Genomic DNA, 27,046 nt, shown 5'->3' on the forward strand with positions numbered 1-27,046 from the left:
CTATTTTTGTGACTGTCTCTTTTCTACTTTTAAACAACAGTGTCCTGAAAAGTCCCCTTTGAGGACTCACTGCTGAGAGCCACTGAAGAGAGCTCCTGAGGCCACTGAAGGCTTGCCACTATCGCTGGCCAGCCACCATAGAAAGGTGGTCGCCTGAGAGGGACACTGCAGCTCCCTCTTTATGTGGTAGCAGCTCTTAGATACTTTTCCACTTTGAGATGGTTATAGACTATTGACTAACAGCTTGACTGGAGTAGGGAGCACCTAGGGCATTGAGGAAGAGCACTCTTGGGTGTGTCTGAGAGGACATTCCTAGAGAGGTTTGGCTGAAAGGACACCTCCTCTCACTGTGGGCAGCACCAGTCACCCCATGGGCAAGGGGCAGGGGGAGGCAAAAGCCACTGGAGTTCGGGGTTTGCGTTTTTTTGCTTGGCACCTCAGACCATACCACGTCTGCAGCCACAATGGACTGGACCACTCTGAACTCTGTCAAACCCTCCTTTCCTGAAGCTGCCTCCTGTCACAGCCGTGAGAAAAACAGGTAATACTATTTCAAGTTCAACCAATTAAGGGAGTGTAGTCATTGTCTTCAGTATTCATTCTGTGTAAAGCCGTTGGCTTTGTAACCTCTGCTTTGGTTGGAAGTGGATTCCACAACCCTTCCTTTTTAGAAATTCATTAGCATAAAAGTAAATGTTTTATGATCTAGTGTTATAAGTAGTTAGACCTTAATTTTAAGCTGAGAAAACTGACACAGGGCAGCTCAAAAAATACAGGACGGCATCAGCCTCACATATCCTACGCCAGTCAGTGCCTGAGTACCTAGAAGGAACATCTCAAAGGACAGCCTCATATTCCAAGATGCTCCACTGAAGGGTCCCATAAATCCCCAAAGCAACAAAACTCACAGGAAAAACACAAACTAGAAGCCTAACAGGGGCCAAACCCAGAATACAGTGTGTCCAGGAAGCTCCACTACTCTCTAAGAAGTGCCATAGTGCTGACATAGTCTTGGCAGGCTTGAGAGCACGTGGAGTTGGGCCCTGACCCTTTTATGCAGTCTCAGAGAAATATGGGCTGCAGCCTGTGAGAGCACATGAGACCATGCAGGGGATGGAGGCTCCGGTTGGGCTTCCTGCCAAGGTGCTGTCCCTTTCTGCTGTCGGCTCACACTGGGAAAGGTGTGCCAGGCCAGTGGGCTCACTGCTGGCCACTATGCCTGGCTGTTCTCCATGTGTGCTGGGCATCTGAATTCAGGTCCTCATGCTTGTGTGGTAAGCACATTACTGCCTGAACTGTCTCTTCAGCCACTAAATTGCTGTTAATTACTTTTTCAAACATTTTTTAAAAATTTATGGATACATCACAAGAGTGCAGATGCCTATGGGAGCACACAGAATGGGGCAGGGTGGGGCTGAATTCCTTGGAGCTAGAATTAGAGGCAGTTGTGAGCTACCTGATGTGGGTGCTAGGAACGGAACTTTGGTCCTCTTGAAGAGCACTGTTTTTTGACTGCTGAGTCACCTCTCCTGCCACCCTAAGAAGTCTTTATGGGACTTGATGTTACAACAACCTCATACTCAGGCCCAAGGCAGCCTTGAAGCAATTTTTATCTAGTGCTTTCCTGCCTTGTGACTCTTGGACAGGAAGGCTGGCTAATGCTGTATGGAGCAACTTGACCTGGAAGCCATAAGAGAAGGCATTCCCTTTCTAGAAACCAGAAGAGGTCTTCAGAAACCTGTGTCAAAGGGCATGCCCTTGCCAGAAACTTGTAAGAGAGGGCAGTCCTTTAGTTACGTTGGAATCAAAGGCTGTCTACCTGAGACTCATGCACAACTCTGATATTCATTAAAATGGAGGGGATTGACAGCTTTTCCTTCAGGACCCTTGATGGTTGCCTCTTCCAGTGGAACTCACCTTGGCTTGCGCTCCTCCTCCAGGGCCCCATGGCTGCCTGAGTCCAAGGTGCTGTAACTTGTCCTTAGGAATTCTGAAGACAGTTTATCTCAGGCTTTTGTTCTTCATGAAATGGCAGTATTTTTAATTTTAAGACTTTCTAAATGATATAGTACCCAATTCTGTGCATGATATAAATACTATTACTGTGAGAAAGCTTTTAGGTTCTGTCATTGGGTAGATCGTGGCAGGTAAGGAGTTAAGCGTCTGAGGTGACTAAGTGCTATCTTTTCTCTGCCACTTTCCAACCTATGGGCCCCCTTAGGTCTGAGTCTACTAAACACTTTTTCTTTGGTGTGCTCTCACTGAGCCACAATCCTAGGCTCAAAACAGTTGCTAGAACTTGGGTATCCCTAGGATCCGAAACTAGATTTTGCTGGGAACTTGAGGTAGCCAGGTATCTGGTCCTTACAGAGATCTGGGAAAACTCAGTAGGACTGTGCCCGCTGAACATTCGAGAAACATGGACATGGATACATACTGCAAGGGCTGGGAGAGCATCAGAGCAGAGGGTGTGGCTCTGGACTGGTCCTCGGGGCTGCTGGTGCTGCAGGCCCAGCTTGAGAAGGCAAGGCTTCAGTGACAGAGCTTGCATAGTGAGGGTAGTTTTACTTTTTGTTAACCTTAAGTCATTAGTAAGGGGGCTGTGAGATGGCTCAGCAGGTAAGAGCACCCGACTGCTCTTCCAAAGGTCCTGAGTTCAAATCCCAGCCACTACATGGTGGCTCACAACCATCCGTAATGAGATCTGAAGACAGCTACAGTGTACTTACATATAATAAATAAATAAATCTTTTTTTAAAAAGTCATTAGTAAGAGGTGTCAGCTGTGAGACCATCAAGGAGTAATTAGCACTTACCAGAACTCACGTAGGTCTCCATCCTGCTTTTTCAAGTTCTGTGCTGGTTAGCGCACACTCTGCTCGCTTCACCAGGTCAGGCTGGCAAGCCAAGCTTGCTGTAGGGAGTAGTTTTGCTGTTTTCAGAGGGTTATGAAGACCAATCTCAACTCCAGGCTATCCGACAGAGACATGGAGGCCCAGAGAGTCTAGGATACTTCCCATCTGGCCCTTTGCTGTCCAGTTTTCCAAGGGCCCCACTGTGTTCCATTATTGTAAATAAAACCAATTATTTTTCACCAGACAGCTTTCCTCTCCTCACTGATATATATAGTCCATCAACATAAAACCCCGTTAAGACTCTTCTCTCCTGATGCTCCTGTGCAGCCATTTGGACAAGAAACCTCATATCCATGTGTTTCATATGCTCACTGTTGCATTCTCCACCAAGCTGCCACTTCCGCGATGGTCCCAGGAGGCTGAGCCTCAAGACCTCTCCTGAGCTGTGTTGTCTGCACTCAGCCATGCAAAGCATATAATGATGGTGCCTGTGACTCAGTCTGCCATATGGTAAGGTCACTGAGGAGCCCAGCAGGTCCCCAGGGCACTCGGCTGTTTGAGGAGCCGCATTGGAAGCAGAGTTGCAGCTCAGTGCAGCCTTCAGATAATGATAGGTCCCCTGGCGTCTCTAACATCACTTGACAGGGAGCACGGTCTCGGCTGCTGCTGAACTGACCCACAAACTCTTGCTATAGCGAAGGCTCATAATCTCAACATGGTTCTTAAGTAATTGACTACACAGCAATAGATCACTCCTATGCTACCTTCCAACTGGCCTCCTTTTCACAATGCTCCATTCACTGCAAGTTTTCCCTCAAGCAATACTGTCCTGACTAGAAAGCTTCATTTAGGGAGGTTTAATTGCATTTGTTTATTTATTGTACTCTTTTCTGATGAAGAGAGACCCCTGAAAGCCAAGCTGAGGTCCTGGCACAGGTGGTGATGTGGCTGGCAGATGGCTCTTGCTCTCCCTCTGAGCTGCTCCGCCCCCATGGGGCTTTGTTCTATGCTACCTTCAGTAGTTCACTGCGCATGTGAGCAGACTCTATGGAGATGCTTTCCAGAGCCGTGATCAGATGAGCTGCTTTGCACACAAAATGCTGGGCCTGGTGGTGCCCACTTGGGCAGGAGAAGCAAGCGAGTCAGGAATTCAAGGCAGCCTGGGCTACATGAGGTTCATCTCAACAAATGGCCTCTCATTCCTCTCCCCCGGCTTGCTTTTCACCGGACTGCACCTGTCTGCAGGAGCAGAGCACCTCATCCTATCCCACCTCCATGCCCTGCAGACACGGTGTGGCTCCCAATTCCCCTGGATCTTTCCCAGTGTCCCCTCAGCCTTTCCTCCTGGCCCATCTTCATTTCTCTGTGGCACCTGCAGACCCGAGAAAGTACTCTCTGCCAAGTATCCTAGAGACACCACCTGTGCTTAGGATCCAGGGTGGGCAACAGCAATCAAAACAGAAACCCACCCAACAAAGACCAGAGATATCAGATATCTATACCAAGAAGCACCTCAAATATCTTGGATAGCCAAGAAAATGTCTCTTCCAGAAGCTGGTAACACTACTACAGCAGGCTGAGACAAGATTTAGTGGAAACTCAGAAGAAAAAAAAAAGATTTAGCAGAAGCATAAGAACGTCAAAATAGCTACTATGAATATGTTCAGGGACCTTAAAGAGAATATGAATAACATCTAAATGAAAGAACATGAGAATAAACAATTGAATCAAATAATGGATTTCAAGATATGAAAGTAGAAATAGAATCATTAAGGAAGACTCAAACTGAAATAAAATTAGGTATAAAAAGCTTAGAATCTCAACATCAACAACAAAAAACCCTCAAGTAAGCTTCACCAACAGTAACAGACATGGAAGAGAAATCTCAGGTGGTGAAGAAATGAAGATAAAGGGCCAGATGGTGATGGCACATACATTTAATCCCCGTACCCAGGAGGCAGAGGCAGGTGGACCTCTGTGTCCAAGGCCAGCCTGGTCTACAAAGCAAGTTCCAGTACAGTCAGGGATACACAGAGAAACCCTATCTCAAAAAAAAAAAAAAAATTCAGTGTGGTGATTTGAATAGGTATGCCCCATAGATTCACTGAGTTTGGATGCTTGGCTCATTAATGAAGTGGCGTTATAGAAGGCGAGACCTTGTTGGAGTGGGTACGGCTTTGCTGGAAGAAGTGGGTCACTGTGTAGGCTTTGATGTCTCACAAACCCAGATCTGGCCAGTATGTCTGTCTTTTTGGCTGCCTACAAATCAAAATGCAGAACTCTTAGCTCCTTTCCTAGCACCATGTCCGCCTATAAGCCACTGTTTCCTGCCATGAAGGTAGTGGACTAAAATTCTGAATTGTAAGCCAGCCCCAATTAAATGTTGTCCTTTATAAGGGTTACCGTGGTCATGGTGTCTCTTCACAGCAACAAAACCCTAACTAAGACACTCAGTCAAAGAAAAAAACAAAAACAAAAAAACCAATCCAGCCATAAAACAACCAGGAAATCTGGGACACTATAAGAAGACTACACCTGTGAATAATAGAGATAGAGAAAGGAGAAAAAGAAATCTAAGGTCAAAGGCACATAAAATATTTTAACAAATCAAAAAATTTCCTCAATTTGGACAGGTGTCTTAGCACACACTTGTAATCCCAGTACTGTGGAGGTAGAGGGGCTAATTGGTGAGTTTTAGGACAGCATGGTCTACATGGTGAGTTTTAGGACTGCCAGGAATATGTAAGAAAGATCCTGTCTCAAAAAAACCAAAGGGGGGAAAATGTCCTCAATCTCTAAGAGGTGCCCATTAAGGTACAAGAAGCACACAGAACACCAAATAGGACCAGAAAAGAAATACTTCATGATATACAATAATCAAAACACTTAATGTACAGAACAAGAAATAATATTAAAAGGTGCAAGGGGAAAAGAGCAAGTAACATAAAAGACAGGCCATGGTGAGTCTGAAAACCAGAAGGCCCTAGATGCATATTTTACAAAGTCTGAGAGACTACAGATGCCAGCCCAGACTACTATACCCAGCAAAACTATCAAGCACAACTGATGGAGAAAGAAAAACATTCCATGATAAGACCAAATTTAAGTGATTTCTATCTACTGATCCAGCTTTATAGAAGGCACTAGAAGAAAAACATTACTCCGAAGAAGTCAACTACACCCAGGAAGACAAAAAAAGGGAACATATAATTGCAGAACAGTAACTCAAAGGAGGAAAAAACTCCACACCACAACAAAATAACAGGAACCAATAAAAACTACCAATAACTGTTATAGTCTCAATTTCACAACAAAAACATATGCTAACAATGCTAACAGACTGGATTATTAGAAAGCAGGATCCAGTTAGATGTGATAGTGAACGCCTTTAGTCGCAGCACCTGGATTCATCTTTCTGTTGCATTCAAGAAACAAACACACCTCACTTCACCATCAAGGGCAGACTGGATAAAGCTATTCCAAGTAGTGCAAGCAAGAAGCCATCTTAATACCAGACAAAACAGATTTCAAACCAAGTTTCCCCAAGTTAATAAAAGAAACTACTACAGCTCAAATTGCATATTGACCTTTACAGAGCTAGTATGTAGCTTCAAACATTTACTGGCCATTAGATCATAGAGACAAAAACTAAACAGAGAATTTGACATTAACATCATAAATCAAATGGACCTTAGAGATGTTTACAGAACATCCCACCCAAACACTAAATATACTTTCTTCTCAGAAGCTACTGAGTTTTCTCTAAAACTGACCACAGACTAAGACAACAAAGCAAGTCTCAATAAATATAAGAAAATTGACATAACATCCTGTATCCTATCTGACCACCATGGTAAGATAAGAGGTGGGTATCAACGACAATAGAAAAAGCAGAAAGTATACAGAACCACAGAAAATCAGCCTAGTCTGGTCGGTAAACAATGAAAGGCTCTTTCCCAAAGGACATGGACAGCATTCTTGATGGTGATACCTGAGACCTGCTCATGCACGGGCACTTTCCCTCTCTCCTGTTAAGATGGCAGAGGGGTGGAAAGCACAGTGGATACTGCAGTGAGGGGAAGCCAGAGGACCCCGGCTGCTGCACCACGGCCACGCTGCCCAGGCTAACTTTAAACTCAGGATCCTTCTGCTTCTACGCCCCAAACGCGGGGATCACGATGTTCTCCACCACCCCCGGCAATTACGTTTCTTTAGTCACATGGCTTCATAACAGCGTCCCTGGCAGTATGTGGAACTGTTTTTTGTTTGTTTGTTTTTTGGTTTTTTCGAGACAGGGTTTCTCTGTGTAGCCCTGGCTGTCCTGGAACTCACTCTGTAGACCAGGCTGGCCTCGAACTCAGAGATCCCACCTGCCTCTGCCTCCCGAGTGCCGGGATTAAAGGCGTGCACCACCACGCCCGGCTTCTTTTCTATTTTTTAATTTGGTCCTTGGGAACTGTATGTATGTATGTATGTATGTATGTATGTATGTATGTATGTATGCATGTATGTATGTAGAGACAAAAGAGACAAATTCTTTCCCTGGCTGTCCTGGAGCTCACTCTGCCAACCAGACTGGCCTCAAACTTGTAGCTCTACCTGCCTCTGCCTCCCAAGTGCTAAGAGTAAAGGTGTGCGCCACCACCTCCCGGCTTTAAAATATTTTTAAACTGCTGCTGCAAGTACCAACTTTGTCTTTACAAACTGAGTGATTTTTAAAAGCTTAATTCCTGAAAGATATCACCATTTTACAATAGGAATTCAACACAGAAGTTATGATGAAAGCCAGTTTATTTCCCCCTTCAAAAATTCTAAAATAAAATACCTTAAAAAAAAAGAGAGAGAGAGAGAGACAAGGTCTCACTGTGTAGACCAGGCTGGCCCTGAAATCCCAAAGATTTTCTGCTTCTACTTCTGGAATGCTGGAAATAAAGGCATGTGGCATCACTCCTGGCTGAAATACTACTCACTGGAGCACACTCAGCACTGTCGTTTTCCCTGGAATGTCAGCCATTCTCTGCTTACATTTGGGAAGCCAGGTCAGAGCCCAGTCAGTGGGACACATTTCTTCATGGTCCTTCAATGTGCAAAATTTCTGTTTTATTTGAACAAATAGCAACATAATTTAAAAACTTCCATGTCTCCTACATTCATACCTCAAGTTTAGTCCTCCATTAGTACAGTTAGAAAAATAAAAACCTTACAGATTTCATGGCGTGAGTTCACGGTATTAACCACATATCTCTTCAAAACATCATTTTTAGAATGACTGTATAATAACTTTTGGGTTTAATTTTAAAGGGCTGAGACTTGAAATCAAGTAATTAAGGTCATTAAGTCAATGTGCAAAATCAATTATTTAATTTTTGCTTATCTTGGGAGAATTAATTTCCATTGCCAATGACAGAATGACTTTCAAATATTAATGAGTATGTTACAATATTTACAAGCATTTTTACATACTCTGACCTCAAGGTCTGTGGGACCAATGGCTGGTGCTCACACCTGGAGGGGTCAGGAGGGACATTCAGATCGATTCAGGAGATGCATCAGACTCTGGGGTCAGCCATAAACAAATGTCAAACTAAGAGAGCAACACAGCAGGAAAGCAGGACAAACGGTCCTGCACAAGGTGGCTGGAGGAACAGGAAGCTTGAACCGTGTCAGCTAGGACTTTTAAACCAAGTCACACCAGCAGCATCAGCTCCCTGGCCCAAAGCCCTAGCCTATGGAATCCTAGCTTGGTATGAGTGCTTGGGGCGTGGGGGGAAGAGCCAGTCTTGCACATGTCTTTTTTGGTGTCTCCCAAACAATGCTAATTTTATTTCTATACTTTCTACCTTGTCTCGTGCCCTTTTTCCCCACTACTTCCTGCAGGTTGTTTACTGGGCATGGTATACACTTGAACTCTTAACACACTTGGCAAATCCCATTAATGTGCTGGAAAATTTATATCCTGATGTTCTGGTAAAGGGGTCCTAATGCCCAAACACTATGCACAGTACTGTGAGGCTGAAGGAATGAGGTCCAATCTGTGACATTTACTAGATCACTGACTTGTGAATGTGACCTGTGACTTATGGAGTGGTGGGCTCAGTGTCTTATGTGGGAAGTCAAATGCTAATTAATCATCATTTTACAGAAGCATGCTACCCTATGTGCATGCTTATAAAGCCACACAGGTGTATTCCTTCTTTCTTGCTTCCTTCCAGGAAACCAGTCTGGAATGTATGTATGCCTGGAGCCATAGCAGTGGTGGTCCTATCTAACTGTGGTGTAACGTTCTGGTGGTCTCAGGGAAAACTGTATAAATGGGATTCACACACTGCAATTTTTACAGCTCTTAGTCTTAAAAACAGCTGGACTGTAAGGGTTTTCTGGCGGCCCACTTCTACATGCAGTACAGATGAACTACTAACATGCATTACGTTAGTCAACTGGTAAAGTTTATTTCGTCAGTATAAGTAATTTAAAGGCATTTACTAAACTATAAATTTCAATGCATTAGAAATGACTACTGGAATATTTCTGAGGTGTCGTTGTCAATTTAATGGGAAATGTTACTGTATCTTAATGATGGTGAAATGCGACTGGCATGCCTTTTATCAAATGGAGATGTCATCAGTGGTGGTAATGAGGGTGGTTTGTCAGAGCTTTCAGGAGTTACACTGTGCATGTGCCTTCACTCATTTCCCAAACATTAGTGGTAATTTGATTGCCCAGTTATTTCTAAGCATATGGAAATGAGGGCAGCCCATGGTGCGTCATAGGAGCTGAACAATTTCAGACACACAATACTACCTCTACCTGTCAGTCGCCCTTCATCAGAAATGCAGTGACATTTACAAGATACCTAGTGCAAAAGCATCAAAAAATTATGCATGGCAGCAGGTTCATTTTCTTGAGATTTTAAAACAGCCAAGGTTTTTCTTTTAAAATTCATTTATAAAAATAATCTTCAGTTTGAGACTCAGATACCAAACTGTGGTTAATTTAGTCACGATGGCCACACTATAAAGTTATGGAAAATGTAGGTGAAAATGTATGAGCCATAGCTCCTTTCTGCTGGCATCCCTGCTGTTACAGCCTATCAGTTAACCAAAACCAGCTCATCTGTTGGATGAAATTTTAGTCTTCCTTTTTCCTCAAACTTCCACAAAATCTTAATTCTTAGACGTGTATTATAAAACTATTCAAAACCATATTACATTCACAATAGGAATGAAGGCCTGTTAGCAGCTCAGGAAACACTGAGGCTTGTGCCGGGGCAGACCCTGAGCTCAGAGAAGGGCCACCCGTGCGGTGTACAGCTCACATGATTGTTCTGCGCTGGATGCAGCCAGAGCCCCAAAGAGAATTATCAGCAAGGCCTTCTAGATTTGTGCTGTGAGAAGACAGCCAACCTGGCCCACCCCAGGGAGCCGGTGTGTGGCAGGGCTTTGGACATTATGTACATGAGCTAGGAACACTGTCACGTGGAATGCCAATATGACTTACTGCTTACAACTGTGCTAACATCCACACTCCGTCAGACAGACTTCACACACAAGAAGCTTTTTGCCTTAGTCAGGAAATTATCCGAAGAACATTGAGGAACTGAACTAAGGAAGTTTCTAGCTTCCCGACTCACATACACAAAATCAAGTTTTAGGCTTTCTGAGTGCAAATGACCAAGTGGCTGACCTGCCTCCTACCAACCATCGGCTGATATGAACACAGCCTTGAGTCTGTGTCTCAGGTGCAGCCCAGGCCTGACCTGCTGCAGACGGAGCCTGTGAAGGAAACCCCTGGGAAGAGTCCTGCAGCACTGTTGCACTGCCCGCTCTGCACACAAAAGAGCGGGAAGGCACAGGGCTCAGATCTCGTTGATAGTCCGTTCTGAAGGGCAGTACTCCGAGGGGCCCGCCGAGGACATGTAGAAAGACTGTGTCTTCCTTTTCAACCTGGCTCTTTTGTTAGCCAGCACCAGGCTGCGCCGGCTTGAGCTGATGATCTCGGAGATGAACTTTTTGCAGTCCACACACACCTCCATCGTGCTCCAGTCCTCCATGAGCTCTTTGGGAAACTGGAGCTCCTCATCGGACTTGTCCACAGACCTGGATTTTGTGGAGAACCTGTGTGTGTGTGTGGGGGGGACCGACAAAAAATAGTTAGTATTTTTAATAGTTCAACTATTAAAAAATGATAAGAGAGAAAAGTCCTAAAAGAGTTGACAAAACAAAGCCGGGTGTGGTGGCGCACGCCTTTAATCCCAGCACTTGGGAGGTAGAGGCAGGTGGATTTCTGAGTTCGAGGCCAGCCTGGTCTACAGAGTGAGTTCCAGGACAGCCAGGGCTACACAGAGAAACCCTGTCTTGAACCCCCCCCCCCCCAAAAAAAAACAAGAGTTGACAAAACAAATATCACAGAAAAGTGTTTGAGTATTTCATGTCCAGGAAAGAATTTCTTATTGCAGATAGGGTTCAAAAACCTTTTTAGAAATCAGGTATATGTTTTATTAAGAAGTAATACTAGCTGAGCATCGCCGCACACGCCTTTAATCCTAGCAGCTGGGAGGCAGAGGCAGGTGGATCTCCGAGTTTGAGGTCAGCCTGGTCTACAGAGTACCAGGTCAGAGCTACAGAGAAACCCTGTCTGGGAGAGGGAGAGGGAGAGGGAGAGAGTAAGGGAGAGAGGGAGAGGAGAAGAGAGGGAGAGAGGGAGAAAGGGAGGAGGAGAGGGGGAGAGGAAGAGGGAGAGAGAGAGAGGCAACATAGAAAAACCCTGCTTCCAAAAACACAAAACAAAAGAGAAAGAAGGAAGGAGGAGAGAGAAGAAGAGGGGAAAGGAGATGAAGAAAAATATTAATACGCTAGGGTGGGGTGGACTTGGAGATGGCTCAGGGATTAAGAGCAGTGGTTGTTCTTCCAGAAAACCTGGCTCTGATTCCCAGAACCCTGCACTGGAAGCTTTAGACCATGGGGGTCTGGAGCCTTCTGGGCTCCACAGGTACCAGGCATTCAATTAGTGACAGACTCCTATGCAGCAGAGTACCCTTAAGCATAAAATAATAAAGTAGTACAGAACAACAGACTCCCGGAGCTGAGTGATGGCTCAACGGGTAGAGCTCACATTGTAACTGTGAAGGCAGGAGTGTCAAAGCCAGGAGGGCATGGTGGTTTGCCTGGAGTCCTGGTACTTAGGAGGCAAGGTCAGGAGACCCTGCAGCAAGAGGACAGCTAGAGGGAGGGCCCAAGTTCAGACCCACTCTCAATGTATGTGATAGAGAGTGATTGAGGAAGACACTACTCATCGACTCCTGACCTTACATGCACACTTGTGTGCCCATACACATGCAAACACATACCTAAACACTCAAAACCAAGCCAACAGCAGAAACCAGTACTGTGGCTGGGGGCTGCTTGGCTGTTCCATGGTAAACTTGCCTGGGGAGAGAAGCCCTGGGTTTAACCCCAGCACCACCACAGCAAGAAACAAAGAAAATGAGATCACTGCAAATTCTCATCTCTTCTAGAATTTTTGGAAAATACGGTGTCCAGGTATTTTCTTGATCACCACACATCATGGACTAAAGTTTTAAACACCTAAATGAAATACAAAATTGTGTTGCAAACACTCTATTGATGATCCAGAAGGACTTCAAGGTCTTTTCCAAGGTCCAGTCCCCTGTGTGTCATTACCAACCACCTTTAGTAAGTGCTAGACGGCAGGTGAGACTACAGGAAGTTAAAGAACTTATGTGTCTTATTCTGAAAAACACCTTTCACCATGTTATGTGTTAGGCTCTCGCTATCAATGTGTTCATTTTCCCCCAACAATTCTGTTGGAGTAACTAGCTAGGTAGATCCAGAGAGCTGAATTATAATCATGTTTTCAAGTCTGGCTGAGGTAATAATCAAACTGGGGATCATCTAACTCACTTCTCTATCAACCAACTATTTCCAAAAGGGGAAAGCAAAAGGAAAACACAGGTTCAAAGTCCTCACTGAAGAGAAAAATCATTCTGGGCCATTGATGGCTGCCCTAGGCGCATCCCTGTCCCACCAGTGTTCACTACGGGCACCCGAGTACCTGGAGAGCAAGTCGAGACCCAGAGCTTCACAGATTATGTGTGGATGCATAAGGCTTTCTCACCCACAGCCCAGAGGCAGGGCTCTCGGCCCAGCTAGCACGTGGCCTGACTGGACTTTCCCTTTCTGTTAAGAACAACTGCTGTGGCTGGAGAGATGGCTCACGGGTAAGAGCACCGACTGCTCTTCCAGACGTTCTGAGTTCAAGTCCCAGCAACCACACGGCAACTCACAACCATCTGTAATGGGGTCTGATGCCCTCTTCTGGTGTGTCTGAAGACAGCAACAGTGTACTCACATAAAATAAATAAATCTTAAAAAAAAAAAAAAAATGACACTGCCTTACCCTGTATAGAATGCAACGGTTTGAGACTAAAGCTTTATCTCTGCCTTTACACTAAGTAGAGCAGCTCAGAACTATAGCACATGTTATAAACACAGGTGTCAACAGACTTTTGTCTTAAACTAAGTAAGGAAGATTAGACTAGACTGGGGGGAACAAAGGACTTTTTTTTTTTTTTCTGTTGTTTTGTGGTAGGCTCTCGGGAAACCTAAACTGCCCTCACTCATTATATATCTGAAGATGAGCTGTGATTTATTTTTTAAGATTTATTTTTTTCTGTGCATGAGTGTTTGGCCTCCATCTATGTGTATAGTGCCTGTACACGCCAGAACAGCACCAAAACCCCTAGACCTGGAATTATAGTTGTGAGGCTCATGTCAGTGTTTGGCCCTGAACATAGGTCCTCTGCAAGCCCCCAGGGGGTCATCAACTGATAGAGGTCTAAAGGTCGAAGCAAGCAGAGACACTGACAGGGTCTGGAGCCCTGTGAGTGTGTGTGGTGACGATGACACATGGGGACCAGCTGCATGGAAGCAGATCAAGCTTACTTCGGGTGACTCAAGGCTTCTGTAGTTCTGGGATGGAAGCATTAAGAGTGTCCAGAAGGTCATTGGCTGAAGGCTTAAGAAGCTGAGGTGCCTCATTAACATGGGGAAGCATTTCAGGAATCCCAGTGCTGGCCGAACTGATTCTAATCCGGAGACAGGAAGTTGAACCTGTAATCTAGTTAAGGCTAAGTAATGTTCCACAGGGAGAGGTATGTGTGGGGTTTTTAAAACTCCTCAGACAAAGTCAGAGAAGGAGAAGCACTGATGGTAAATAGAGTCCGCCATTTTGTGCCGTGTCCAGAAGGCTGTCCGGGCAATGGTAGACTTCAACCCTAATTAGCAGGGAACAGGAGTAGCAAATGCTCTTAACTACTGAGTCAGTTCTTCAATCCCACTGACTTCCTTTCCAATCTTGCTGTCTCCCTCTCCCAACTGTTGAGATCACAGGCATGGCTCATTTAGCCTAAAAGTCAGTTTTAAAGATGTCTTTGAAAAGATATAAAAGTTATCTCAAAATCTAATCGAAACAAAGCTACACTAAAATAACTTTTAAGTAACTATCATTTATCACCTGAAAAGTACCTTGGGAGCCTCTGAAGAATTGTGCCAAACTGAAACTACTCAAACCAATGACCTGGCAACATGCACTGGCCCAAGTCCTAGCTAGCCGTGGTCATGACCACCCGGACCCCCAGCACTCTTTCTTCAGAGGATGCTCTTGAAGATCCGGGGCCCCTGCTCACCTGGCAATACTTCGAAGAGGCCGATGGTGACTAGTGGAGGGTTTTTCTGACCTCGAACAGCTTTCCCCCCTTTGCAAGGCAGAAGGTCCCAAAGAGAAGATAGGTAGAGTAGAGTATGGCTTGGAAGGCAGCCGCATCTGTTATCCCGAATGAGAGAGAGAATGAGCTCAGGGCACACAGAGGCGGTAAGCAGATGTATTGAACTTCATTGAACTAAGCTTACCTTTTTGCAACACTGTGAGCACACGGGCCTGTGTACAAAACAAGAAGTATTACTTACTGGGAAATAGAGGATGTAAGTGAAGCCAAGGTTACAGAGCTATGCACTTCTGTCAGGCATTATCCTTCTGTTGGAATGTAGTGATACAAGTATAGACTGCCAAAGAGACAATCTATAAAATTTAGCTATTACACTGTCTCATAAAAACAGGATCAGCTAGCCAGACAGTGGTGGCACACACCTTTAATCCCAGCACTCAAGAGGCAGAGGCAGGAGGATCTCTGTGAGTTCAAGTCCAGCCTGCACTACTGAGTGAGTTCCAGGACAGTCAAGGCTACACAAAGAAACCTTGTCTTCAAAAACCAAAAGCCAAAAACCAAACCAAATAACAACATAAACCAGGCTTAGCCAAGCACGGTGGCTCATGCCTGCGATCCTAGTACGTGGGAAGCAGAGAGGGAGACTGCCGAGAGTTTGAGGCCAACTGCAGCCTCACAAGGAGCTCTAGGCCAATGCATACTACAATATGATCTATCTTAAAAACAACCAACCAAAAAAGGGGGTGGGGTGGTCTGGAGAGATGGCCCAGTAGCTAAGAGTGCTTCCCACTCTTCTGAAGGAAGGGCCTGAGCTCAGCTCCCTGCACCCATATTAGGAGGCTCACTATGGACGTAACTCCAGATCCAAGGGATCCACGCCACTGGCCTCCCTGGCACTTGCACTATGGGGGTTCACTCGCAGAGTGCACATCCATGCACATAAGCCAGAAATATATTCACCCAAGGCTATGGAATGAGTCTGAGGCCAGTGACCACATGAACTCTCCTTTCAATACCAACAACAAAGAAGAAAGAAGTAACATGCACTTGGGAGGCAGAGGCAGGCGGATTTCTGAGTTCGAGGCCAGCCTGGTCTACAAAGTGAGTTCCAGGACAGCCAGGGCTACACAGAGAAACCCTGTCTCAAAAAACCAACCCCCCACCCCACCCCCCCAAAAAAAACAACCCAAAAAAGTAACATGTAGAGTGACATTTGTTCCCATGTTCATCAAGTGTTAGAAACACTGTGCCAAGCTGGTAAGTAGGCACAGAGCAAAGCTACAGAGCAGGCCACCTCTAACGCCACTCCCGCCTGGGAAAAGATGGAACCAGCAAGGCAAGTGCATGTCTGTGTTGTCAGAGCCCCAGTGACAAAAGCCTTACCTCTTACAGAACTGACAGGTGTAAGACCAGGTGAAGAAGGAAAACCTCCGGGTTCGGCAACAGAAGCAGAGCTAAAAAATACAAGGTCAAAGGAGAAGAGGAGTGGGGCCACTGCTTGCAGGCTCCTGGGCTGGAGCCACTTCCTGGGCATCTACGGATGTTCCAGGTATATTTGTAGAAAGATGCGGATGAGGAACAGAACCCCTGGCTTTATGCTTGGCTCTGACACTTATGACCCAGTTCTATGTTAGTGACAGTTCTTCAAAATTAACAGAAGGTCACAGTGTTCAAGCACCTCACGGTCCCAGGCCCAGTTCTGAGGGAAAGTAACTCCTGCTTCTCAGGCAGGCTTTCTTTCCTGATCTCTTAAAAGTACAACTCAAGAAGCCATGCTACGATCTTTTAGGATGGTTTTTAGACTTTCCACTAATTTTGCCAAGGGAGAAACAAAAATCCCCTCTTGTAAAATGAGGAAGAGCAGGGATCAGCCTAAATATAAATAGCTCACCACCAAGACCCCAAAAGTCCCGTATCACCTGGCTAGCACACAGGCCTCTTACACAAGACCATGACTGGCCATTCTTACATTGGTCAATCAACATTAAACAGTTCTACCTTTCCTTTTTTCAGGGCAGTGTAGACATCCTTATACTGTTGGTACTTTTCCAGCTCTGCTTTCACCAGGACCTGACGGATGTGCATCACTTCCTCCACAGTGAGAGCGAGGCACTCCACTGGGTAGCAGAATTCCTCCTGCAATTCAAAGTTACCTCGTGAGTAAGGAGCGCCAGCCCTGCTCTGGAGCAGCTGTGCTCCCTTCAAACCAGACACCTGGTTAGTAGCTTCAGAGGACAGGATTCCCATGATCACTGGGACAGAGCTGGCTCCCTCTGGGGACCACATCACTCCTAAGTGCACTGAAGAAAACAGGACCTTGACCAGAGTGAAACAGTGTAGTCTACTGCAGTTTCTAATGGACCAGAGTTCCTCGCATTAAGTCAGGTATTTTGCCTCTAGCAGAGGTGAAATGAGAAAGCATTGTTATTCTAAACCAGTTTCGTGTCACAAATGATTATGCAAATGTGCTGTGAGCTACACACTATTGGAAATGCAGCAAATCCACAAGTTTGGTCCTGTTTTCAAAACTGCAGGATTTTATTTGTGGTACCCAGAATAGCCACGTGAAGGTGGTTAGTAATTTATACGGAGAAGCACTACTGAGTGATCAGTTACATCAACACACTTTCAGAAATCCCTAAAGCCTGAGTGGAACCCTAACAGGAAGCGGGAGGTGGGGCAGCCCATCTCTCCCGCTCTCCCGCTGCCCCAGGTCTTTTCAACAACTGCTGAATGCACAGTCAGCAAGGACTAGACAAAGCCTTGCATGATAAATATTTATGTTGGCTTCTTATGTTAATGGCTTCCTTACAAACAGCTGTGAAAAATGTTGATGTAACTGATCCACTGAATAAGAGCCTCGAACCAGCCGTTCTCCATCCGGTGCGTTGATTGGAGGATCTAAGAGAAAGACAGAACAGCCTGGAGCACTCAGGCTCTGCAGGCTTCAAGGGGCCATTGTGGTGTACTGACACTGAAACTCAATGTTCTCAGCACACACATTACAATTCACTCCCACACCACAGCACTGCTCCCAGGCATTCTGGAACCAAACAAGCCAAATGAGAACGCACATGACCACAGGGCAGTCAGTTCCTGGAGTTTTAACATTCAGTTCTGTCTTTCAATCAGAGAGAAACAAAAGTAAATCTAGGTTGCAAACTTGACAAACATTAGCATTTACTTAAAAAAGAAAAAAGAAAGTAGTCTGGCTAACTTCAAACAGAGTCGCTTCAGTTAACTTAAGGAAGGCTGGGCTTGCTTTAGACTGCTCGGGAAAGAACCATGCAGTTGAGTTGTTAAGAGGCTTCTCCGTAGGTAGCTGGGGGCCTGACTTGCTGAAGAAGACTGTGTCGTACTTTAAGATGCCAACAATGAGCATTCAAAAAGAGCTGCCCACCTCACAGTTTCACATTTAGTGGGAATGGCTTTCAGCGATGACAGTTAAGCAGTATGCTCAATATATATCTGACAGTGAATGAGCAGTGTTGGCTGAGGTCCATGATTGTTCTGCTTGAACTCTTGTAGACCGTTTCCTACCAGTATTGAATAAAAGGTGGCTGACAGCTAACTATGACAAAACTGCTAAACTGCACCAAATACTGTACTAATCCAACCAACCAACCAACCAACCTAACCTAAGTGTTCAGATCCCTGTGCCCTGCAGATCCCTGGCTGCAAAGTGTTTTCACGCGGGGACCGACAGCTATGCAACCAGCTGACAGCTGTGTCCGTCCTTCTCTGCAGTCTAGATCACAAGACAGCTCCCTCTGTCAAGTGCACACTCAACTTTCGGCTCCGAACCATTTTAAACCCGTACTGCACAGAACATTGTAAGAAATCACGAAGTTTGCTCATTTTCTTACTCTTTTTAGAATTTTCATTCACACTATCCCTTAATAAAATGATTTCCATCAAGTCAAATGCTAATGTTTTAATTCTGGAGCTTGCCCAAGGACAACAAGACTTTAATGCAACATGAAATAAAAAGATCAATTGTGGCTAGAACAGTTTTAGTTATTTTTCCAATTGACAAGAATATTGAAGAGAGTGCCTTGTCCACCGTGACCTGCACTGCCCTGCTATGGTTCAGTGGGCTGGCGATGCGGCCAGCCTGACACCGTCACCCCTGGAGCTCTATGTCCCAAAGTCACTCAACACGTGGGGGAGAGCAGCAAAGGCACTGACAGCCGGGGCAGTTATGCCACAGCTTATTTACACGCTTACAGGTTCAGTCTTACTGAACATTCCGCTTATACCTTAGCCAGACAAAGACAGTCAGAATGAGGCAGCATAGAAACCAGAGAGCAGAAGGTGAAACTCTGATTATTAGTTACTGGGCTGCAGAGATTGAGATCTATCAATCTGTCTGTATGTGTGTCTGTCTGTCTGTCTATCTGTCTATCTATCTATCTATCTATCTATCTATCTATCTAGATATGTATCAACATTCGGGACATGGGGCACAAGTACAGCATAGTGAGGGTGTGGACGGATCACTTGTGGTTCTTTTCCTCCACCATGTGGGTCCTTGGGGATTGAACTCAGCCAGTCAGGATTGGCAGGCAACAAATGCCTTAACCTGCAGGCTTCAAAACCAGATAGATACCTTTCACATAATGGCTCCAGTTACAAAGAAGTTTCACACTCCAATCGTAAATACTTAAAAACCATTCAAAGAGAGCCCAATTTAAATAGAAAAACTTGACTTATATTTCATCACTCCTTCAAATTAAATCTTAAAACTCAAAGTAAATTTGTTTTTTGCTTAAAACAGTCTATGGACTTCATGTAGATATTTCTGTTTGAGGGTGTTCATAATAAAATGTCAACAAGTAGCAATAAGAGGAAATAAGAGATCCACCCATTTTGTCTATAGAGCTAATCTGAGGTTAGGCAGGGAGTGCCAGACAGACAGAAAATAGGACATAGAGATTTCATGACAAATGACAAAGTTAAGGGTAAGGCTCACTGTGCCTTATGCCTTTTACATTCAGATGAGTCACAGAGATGAGTAAAAAAAGACCATAGTCGCTGGGTCATCTGTCTGTCCAGAGCTTGTTCTATAACACAGATTCTTGAAGAGCCAGGTCCTTGCTGCTCTCTACCACTGGGGAATGAGTCGGGGACTAAATGTGGTCTTTTGAAAACATTCAAATGATAGTAACATTTATTATTCTGTGAGAAAAAAAAAATCCCAAAAAAGTAATGAGAAATAGTAAAAAATGTTTTGAATAACTATCAGTAAAAAGACAGCTCACAAGATGGGCAATAGTGGCACACGCCTTTAATCCCAGCACTCGGGAGGCAGAGGCAGGCGGATTTTTGAGTTCAAGGCCAGCCTGGTCTACAGAGTGAGTTCCAGGACAGCCAGGGCTACACAGAGAAACCCTGGAGAAGCTGCCCTCTGAGGCTCTGAGGGGATTGGGTATTGGGACACAGAGCTGCCTATGAAGTGTGGAGGAAACATCAGGGGCGCACCTGCCCCTCTATAGATGTGGCAGGCTATCCACCATGGCCGCTGGGCCAGCAGGGGCTGGTCTGCCAGCTGGGTGGGTGAATAAACCCTTCCCAAAACTCCCCTGGTGAGAAAGCATGAGTCAGGAGGAAGCCATGCCCTGCTGACATGACAGGGAGCCATTCCCAGACACCGACACCCACAGGCTCTCTAGCTGATGCTGCATTTTGAGTTTGTTGTCCTTTCAGCTATTTTCTTCTCCATTGAGATCACAGCATGATCTATGCGTCCTATACAAGATTGGAATCAGCAGTCAAAAGCAAAGTGCCCATCTGAGCTGTTAATTCTCGCAGAGTATAGTAGCTGAGGTATCACTGTCAGACAGAGAGAGAGAGTAAAGGAATTCCCAGAACCAGCAGAAAGAGGCCAACCTTTGAGGGTTTCCACCTGCTGGTAAAAGCTCTCTCAAACAGATAATACATAGCCCCTGCTACCCCAAACATGGCTGCTTCAAAAGGATGAGAGCTCAGCAGAGAAGCTGTTTGTATGGTAGAGAAAAGTGGTCGGAAAGGCGTCCTGGGCCATACACCGGTTATCCTAGGAACCTGAACAATGGAAGGGAAAAAGAAAACAGCAGGGAAAGAAAAGGAGAAAATGCTGAACAAGTGACCTGCAAACGCAATTACAGACTGTGAAAGAAAAACAAAACAAAGCAAAACAGAAACCACAGGATGGCAATGGTTCATGGCTACATCCCACTCATTTCACTATCCGGGAACCAAGCAGTAAACCGTGCCGAGCTCACACAGCAGAGACACTTAGGGTCTGCTACACTGCTGTAACCTGGTGCTCTGTGAGCACCCATTCTCCCAAAAGAGGCTGGCTGAGATGCAGGGCTCACAAGCCCACCTGCAGTGCCTGGGAAGGTCCTTAAAGACAACTGTGTTTCACTTGAAAGGGCAATCAACATTTGTAATTGACCAAATAATAAAAAACATTTAACATAATAAAATGTGTTAACTGCAATAACATCCTGACATTTTTGGTTGGAGGGATGAATGTCAAACTATTCCTAACTGTACTGCAGAGCACAGTTAAGGTTTCCCATGACATCCTATAAGAACTTCACTGTCAGGGATTTTCACAAATTCACCAAGCTACTTAGAGAAGTTATTAGTGAGAAAAGCCATTGTATGGAGGAGGCTTTCTTTCTCTCAGCTGGTGCCCCTGTGCACTAGAGGGAGCTACCCCCAGCATGCCCTCCTTCCCTGCCCTTTAACCTGCACTATCTGTGTGGCTCAGGGCTCCTTTCCTGCTGCCTGTTCCCAAGGCCCTTCTCACTGACTCTAAATACATTTCTTTGTTTTCTCCCCCTTCTCCACAGAGACAGCTCACAATCTGACCAAGCACACACCATAGTTCACCTTCACCAGCAAAGTCTCTGTGTGCACTGAATGTGGCTGCAGGTCTTGGCATTGCTCATTATCAGATCAAACTACTTTGTAGAAATCTATAGCTTCTTTATGCTGATCTCTCTCTCCCGCCCTCCCCCAACCCCAGACACAGTCTCATGGAACCTAGGAGGCTGGCTTCAAATTTACTATGTAGCCAAGGGTGACCTTGAACTTCCGATCTTCATTGCCTCCGCTTCCCAAGTGTTGGAAATTACAGGTGCACATCACCACATCCAGCTGTGTAACTGGGTAATAATTTATTCATATTGGCTAACAGAGTTTGGATTTAAAGTCTGAGCTTATTGTGCTGAGTTATTTTATAGCTGGTAGGCCATTAACAAGGCTGCATTTCACCAAAGAGCAGTTTCTATCTTTAAAACAAATTCATACTCTGTAGCCCAGGTTGGCCTGGGACTTGTGGTGACCCTCTACATGTTAGGAGTACCGAGTACAACCCTAAGTCAGGCAAGAACGGCGGCTCAGAGACTATGTAGGAGTTAGGAAAATCTCAAAAAAAAAAAAAAAAAAAAAAAAAAAAGGCCATCACCCCATGAATTCTTTAACAGTATCATTTTGGAGTAGAGGTGACAACAAATGCCAGCACTCTAAGCTCTGCTCATACTTCCTGTCTACACTGACAACTGTGTCCCCTCCTTGAAGGAAAGGCATCTTTTGCTGCCTCATTTGAACACTTATGACTCATCACAGGTAAAGCTGGAGCGGTAAGCATGTTCATGTGATTTTCGGTCTGAGTATCTGAAAGAAAACATCAGTTATTCGACTGTGGGTACAATGTCGGTGGACACCTTGCATCTTGCTGTGCTTTGGAAGTTCATGAGGGGAACCAGAAGGAAAGTCTTCGGACACGTCTGGCTGCTAGATCAACAACTCTTCTTTGTGTGCCTCCCTACTGTAAGGAGCAGTTAGAAGCTGTGAAGCAGCTCACAGAACAGCTCTGTCCCTGCATTAAAGACACGCTAGACCACAAGTCACAATGGTTATGTGTGCTCAAAACTCTTCTGTTTTGCTCAGATAAAAAAAATCTACTCAGTCAGATTATGTTAAGACTTTTTTTTTTTTTTTGGACAATTTTAAGTAGATTAGTATCTTCTAAGAGAAAGAAAACATTTCTTTAATAATAACTCACCTATAAAGCTTTTGAAAATGAATACTCAAAATAAACCAAAGACTGGCCCAGTGCAGCCAGAGCCCATTCCCCTTCGATACTAAGCAGAGAGGTGTTAGAGCCCATGCTAACTTGTAGGGGCTTTCTCCTCGTTATTTGGAAAACAGGCTGACTGCCTTCCTAGGCACGTCCCTGTTCATCTTTTGGTACTTACAAGAGACCGTGAGCTCTGCCTGGATGGTGGCAGAAACTGCCTCACGTTCGTAGGTGTTTCCTTCTCAATGGAGTGGCGCCTCTGCGGTGGCTGCCTTCTCTCTGGCTGGGGTGTTGATGAGATGGGCAAGAATTTTGGAGGCTCTAAAGATTTAACCAAATAAATGAACTCTCTTATAAAATAAAATCTTGGTTGCTGAATTTCCTAGAAGATAACCTTTTGCCCTGCGTAACGACACTGTACTCAGATGAAGGACTTATTTTAGTAGAGAGCTATTTTAACTTATTTTAGTAGAGAGCTATTTTAACTTATTTTAGTAGAGAGCTATTTTAAGGGAGCTCAGGAGAAACAGACAGATTTGTTCCAAATATTGTTTGAAAGATAAACTTGCTACAGAAACAGCAAGGAAAATGGGGGAAGGGAGAGTTCTTTCCAAGCTCCCATTAGAACACATTACGATCAGCTTTAAGGTGTGTGTGTGCAGATGCCCTCATGCTACTTCCATAAACTCTCTAACCGAGCTCTCTAGTCCTACTTTAAAAACACAGGAATATTTTGTATGGCTCAAAAGAAACCCAAGCTATCCCAAAATCCTTTTACATTCTTGGGCCTGCTAGGCAGGCTATACCCTAATACTGGCTAGCAGTGCTCAGAATAATCTTTAGCACGAGTGATTCTGGATTCATTATGTGAAAGCATACAGATGTTAAAAGTAAGCTATGAAGTCATAGCTTTATTTAGCACTTCCTCTTACTCTACTTGCAAAGCAGGGCTGCTTCATGCAGTGGGGAGGAAGGAGAGAATCGATACAGCTAAATGGGATCCATGTCTTTGAATCAGCCCATGAAGGCAAGCTACTAAGGCAAACAAAAAACTAGAAGTAATTTCCAGTCAATAAATTATACTGAAATTCATTACATAATTTGATGGGTACTCTATAATACTTATTTACTTATTCATTCATTTTGAAATAGGATCTCATGTAGTCCAGGCTGGCCTCAAAGCTACTACATGGCTGAGGATGACCTCAAACTACTGATCTGACCTATTAACGCTACCTCCTGAGTGTTCTGATTATAAGCGTGCACCACCATACCTGGTTTTATTCAGTGTTCAAGTTCAAGCCTCGGTGCAGACTAGGCGAGCATCACTCTTCTACTGAGCTAAAGCTCCAGCTCTAGCCTCTGTAATGTGCAATGGGCCTGGCCAAGTACTAATCACAGGTAATAACCAAAGCCAACTCTTACTGACTTAATTTTTTTCATTTAGAATGTGTGTGTGTCTGTGTGCTATGTGATAAGAACACAGAAGTGCACCTGCAACAGCCAGTTCTCCCCGTCACCATGGGCTCTATGGAAAGAACTCAGGTTGTTATACTTGTATGATGAGTGCTTTTACCCTCTGAGTCATCTTGTCTGTCCCCCACCCCCACTGCTTTTTATATAGTCTGTTTAAGTAACTGAAATACTATGTAATTCTAGCACTTGGGAAGGAGAGTCAGGAGGATCAAGAGTTCAAGGCCAGACTTAGCTATGTATCAAGTTCAAGGCCTCCCTGCAGTATATGAGACTGTTTCAAAAGAATTTGGAAAATCAAGCGAACATTCTAAGAATATCTTATATTTTTTGTTTCTATTTTATGTGTATAAATATTTTGCCTGCATGGTCATATTTATACAGTGTATGAGCCTGATGCCTAAGAGGGCCAGAAGAGAGAGTTACGGATGATTCTAAGTGGCTATGTGGGTGTTGGGAACTGAACCTAGGTCCTCTGCAAGAGCAGCAAGTGCTCTTAACTACTGAGCCATCTCTCCATCCCCCAAGAATATCTTAATATTCAATGAATTAACTTCTAACCTTTTGTAATGACTTCACATTACCAAAGGCCTCTAGAAATCTCTTAATTTTAGACACTGTATTCATAATCCACTACCTAATAGCTATAAAGTATTTTCACTACCTATACATGTATTGAGCATGACTGTATGTATGGTCAGGAATGGAGCAAATATGGTTATTTAAGTGCTTCTGAGCTTAAATTCAGACTAGGAGGTCATTAATCTAAAAAGCATGCATGCACGTACACTGCTGACTTATCTGTATGTGTGCTATAGATTGGATGGATGGATGGCTATGCCTGAGAGACACTGTCTGCTCCTGACACTGGAGGGTTAGCTCTCCCGACCCCAGAAGGTCAGTGCTTTAGACAGTGCACACTCACTCTTCCTGGAGCACATGGCCTCCAGTACTGGATCCTCATAGAGGGAGGGAGACGCACTGCTGCTGCTGGTTGACTTGTGCAGACTTTTTTCCTCCTGAAAAAGGCAAAATCACGAGCTTCAGATTAATAGCATCCTAGTAAACAGATCCTTTAACGCGAGACACAAATTACAATATCAAAGGCTCAAGACAAACTAGAAGGGGTCTAAAACTAGGGACAGGCTATGTCCTCACTTTGCTTATTAAAAGTGACAGGACAGGCTGGAGAGATCCAGCCAGTGAGCAGCGCTCCTCATCTCTGCTTTGCTTCCTGTCTTCAGGTTCCTGCCTGAAGTAGAGTAAGATTGTAAGTAGACTAAGTAGAGAAGAGTGGGGAATCAGTTTTGTCTAAGTCTGGGTGAGGCAGTGGAGACCTAGCAAGTGAGGTCTGTAAACTGAGCAGATGAGCATTCATCTCTGAAGGGCACAGAGAAAAGCAAAGACCCAGGGAAAGCAGCTTGTTGACTATTATGTTATATTATGTATATTATTGTTGCTATTATGATAAGAACAATCCTACATATGCCTATGTGTACTGCAGAGGGCCAAGAACCTACAGAAACATGTCTCAACTTCATTTTCTCCTTTTCACATAAAGATGAAGGTCATGGGAATTTTAAGATTGTTGATCTATCTTAATCCTATTTATAATCTAAGACTACAGACCTCAGTTTCAGCAGCTCTTTTCTCATTTCTAAGCCTACCCACCACTGGCCTGTAGTAAGAACAGTAACTAATCTCCCTGCGAGCCACGTAGCTCCGATCTTACCTTCACAGACTGGAACTTAGAGAAGAGAAGAGGAAACAGCTCAGGGAACTGGGAGGGGACAGGGTCAGAGGGCATCGGAGAGCCTGGCAGCCTTACCTCAGAGTCAGAGCTGTCCAGTTCAGCCAGGGTTGGGGCTTTGAGGAGCCTCTTCCTCTGCGCAGACCCCTGCTGGGCAGCGCTCAGCCCATTTTCTTTTGTTTGAGATGTTAAGCCTCCATTCACCATAGATGATTCTCCAACATTCTTTGGAGATTCTGGCGTAGTGACATCTAGTAAGAGAAAGACAAAAGTTTACCTTTTCTTGAGCCAGGAGAGGTAATCTGTGTTGGAAGCACAACCAGGTGACAGCATTTCCATGTCACACAAATAAAAACACAAAGGCTCAGTACAGCGACGCCATGCCTATTCATATGGAACATTTGTTAAAGCTATGGTCAGATTAAAGGAAAACTTAAAATGAGTAATTAAATATTCACATTTGTAGCTCAGAACTCAGAGCTCTAGGAAAAATCCTAGACAAGTGACCTTGCTCTCTTGTTTCCCAGATAAATAAAAAAAGGCTCAGAGAAGAGAAGCTAGCTGTAAAGGGGCCGGTGGTGGGTGGAGGGAAGATACAGTACACACAGTTTTCCTACGGATAAGATCTAAAAATGTTTTGTCCTAAAAATCAAAGTAGCTAAGAATCTTCACTCATATAAATACATTTATGTAAGCACAAAGAATCTAGGACAGATCCTCTCAATCCATCAGATTTGAATGATTAAGGGCTCGCATCTGAATGAGGAAGGAAGCTCTTCAGCATATGGAAGAAAACAAAGCAGTATACATTTGCCATACATAACGCAGATAGGGCTCAAAGCCTACCTCTACTGTTAGCTGTCTGGGTAAGCTACCTAACCTCCGCTCCTGCCCCGTTAGGCAGAGTAGTAACAGATACAGCTAGTTGTAAAGATTAAGCAGGGGCTGGAGAGATGGCTCAGTGGCTAAGAGCACACTGACTGTTCTTCCAGAGGTCCTGAGTTCAATTCCCAGCAACCACATGGTGGCTCACAACCATCTGTAATGGGATCTGATGCCCTCTTCTGGAGTGTCTGAAGACAGCTACAGTGTACTCATGTACAACAAACAAACAAATAAATAAATAAATAAAAGATTAAGCAGGTTAGCAAT

The 27,046-nt window shown here is 44.6% G+C and overlaps 1 protein-coding gene across 13 annotated transcripts in view; it reads right to left on the reverse strand.

Moving 5' to 3' along the window:
• Window positions 1-7,627: 7,627 nt before the first annotated feature.
• Spire1 (spire type actin nucleation factor 1) overlaps window positions 7,628-27,046 on the reverse strand; it is a 124,602-nt gene continuing 105,183 nt past the window's right edge. For 7 of the 13 annotated variants that reach the window (XM_006526203.4, XM_006526209.4, XM_030250587.1 and 4 more), the window contains 9 exons: window positions 25,973-26,145; window positions 25,070-25,163; window positions 22,850-22,992; window positions 20,487-20,660; window positions 16,596-16,733; window positions 15,981-16,051; window positions 14,782-14,809; window positions 14,559-14,695; window positions 7,632-10,968 (listed from right to left, as the gene is read on the reverse strand). In XM_006526203.4, the coding sequence (XP_006526266.1) occupies window positions 10,710-10,968; window positions 14,559-14,695; window positions 14,782-14,809; window positions 15,981-16,051; window positions 16,596-16,733; window positions 20,487-20,660; window positions 22,850-22,992; window positions 25,070-25,163; window positions 25,973-26,145 (1,217 nt within the window). In that variant the 3' untranslated portion in view covers window positions 7,632-10,709. Of the gene's footprint in view, window positions 10,969-14,558; window positions 14,696-14,781; window positions 14,810-15,980; window positions 16,052-16,595; window positions 16,734-20,486; window positions 20,661-22,849; window positions 22,993-25,069; window positions 25,164-25,972; window positions 26,146-27,046 lie in introns of all 13 variants that reach the window. The other 6 variants (XM_006526206.2, XM_006526205.2, NM_176832.2 and 3 more) reach the window with 3 other exon arrangements.

Source organism: Mus musculus, chromosome 18 (assembly GCF_000001635.26).
Source record: "Mus musculus strain C57BL/6J chromosome 18, GRCm38.p6 C57BL/6J".
In the NCBI taxonomy this organism is placed as follows: Eukaryota; Metazoa; Chordata; class Mammalia; order Rodentia; family Muridae; genus Mus; species Mus musculus.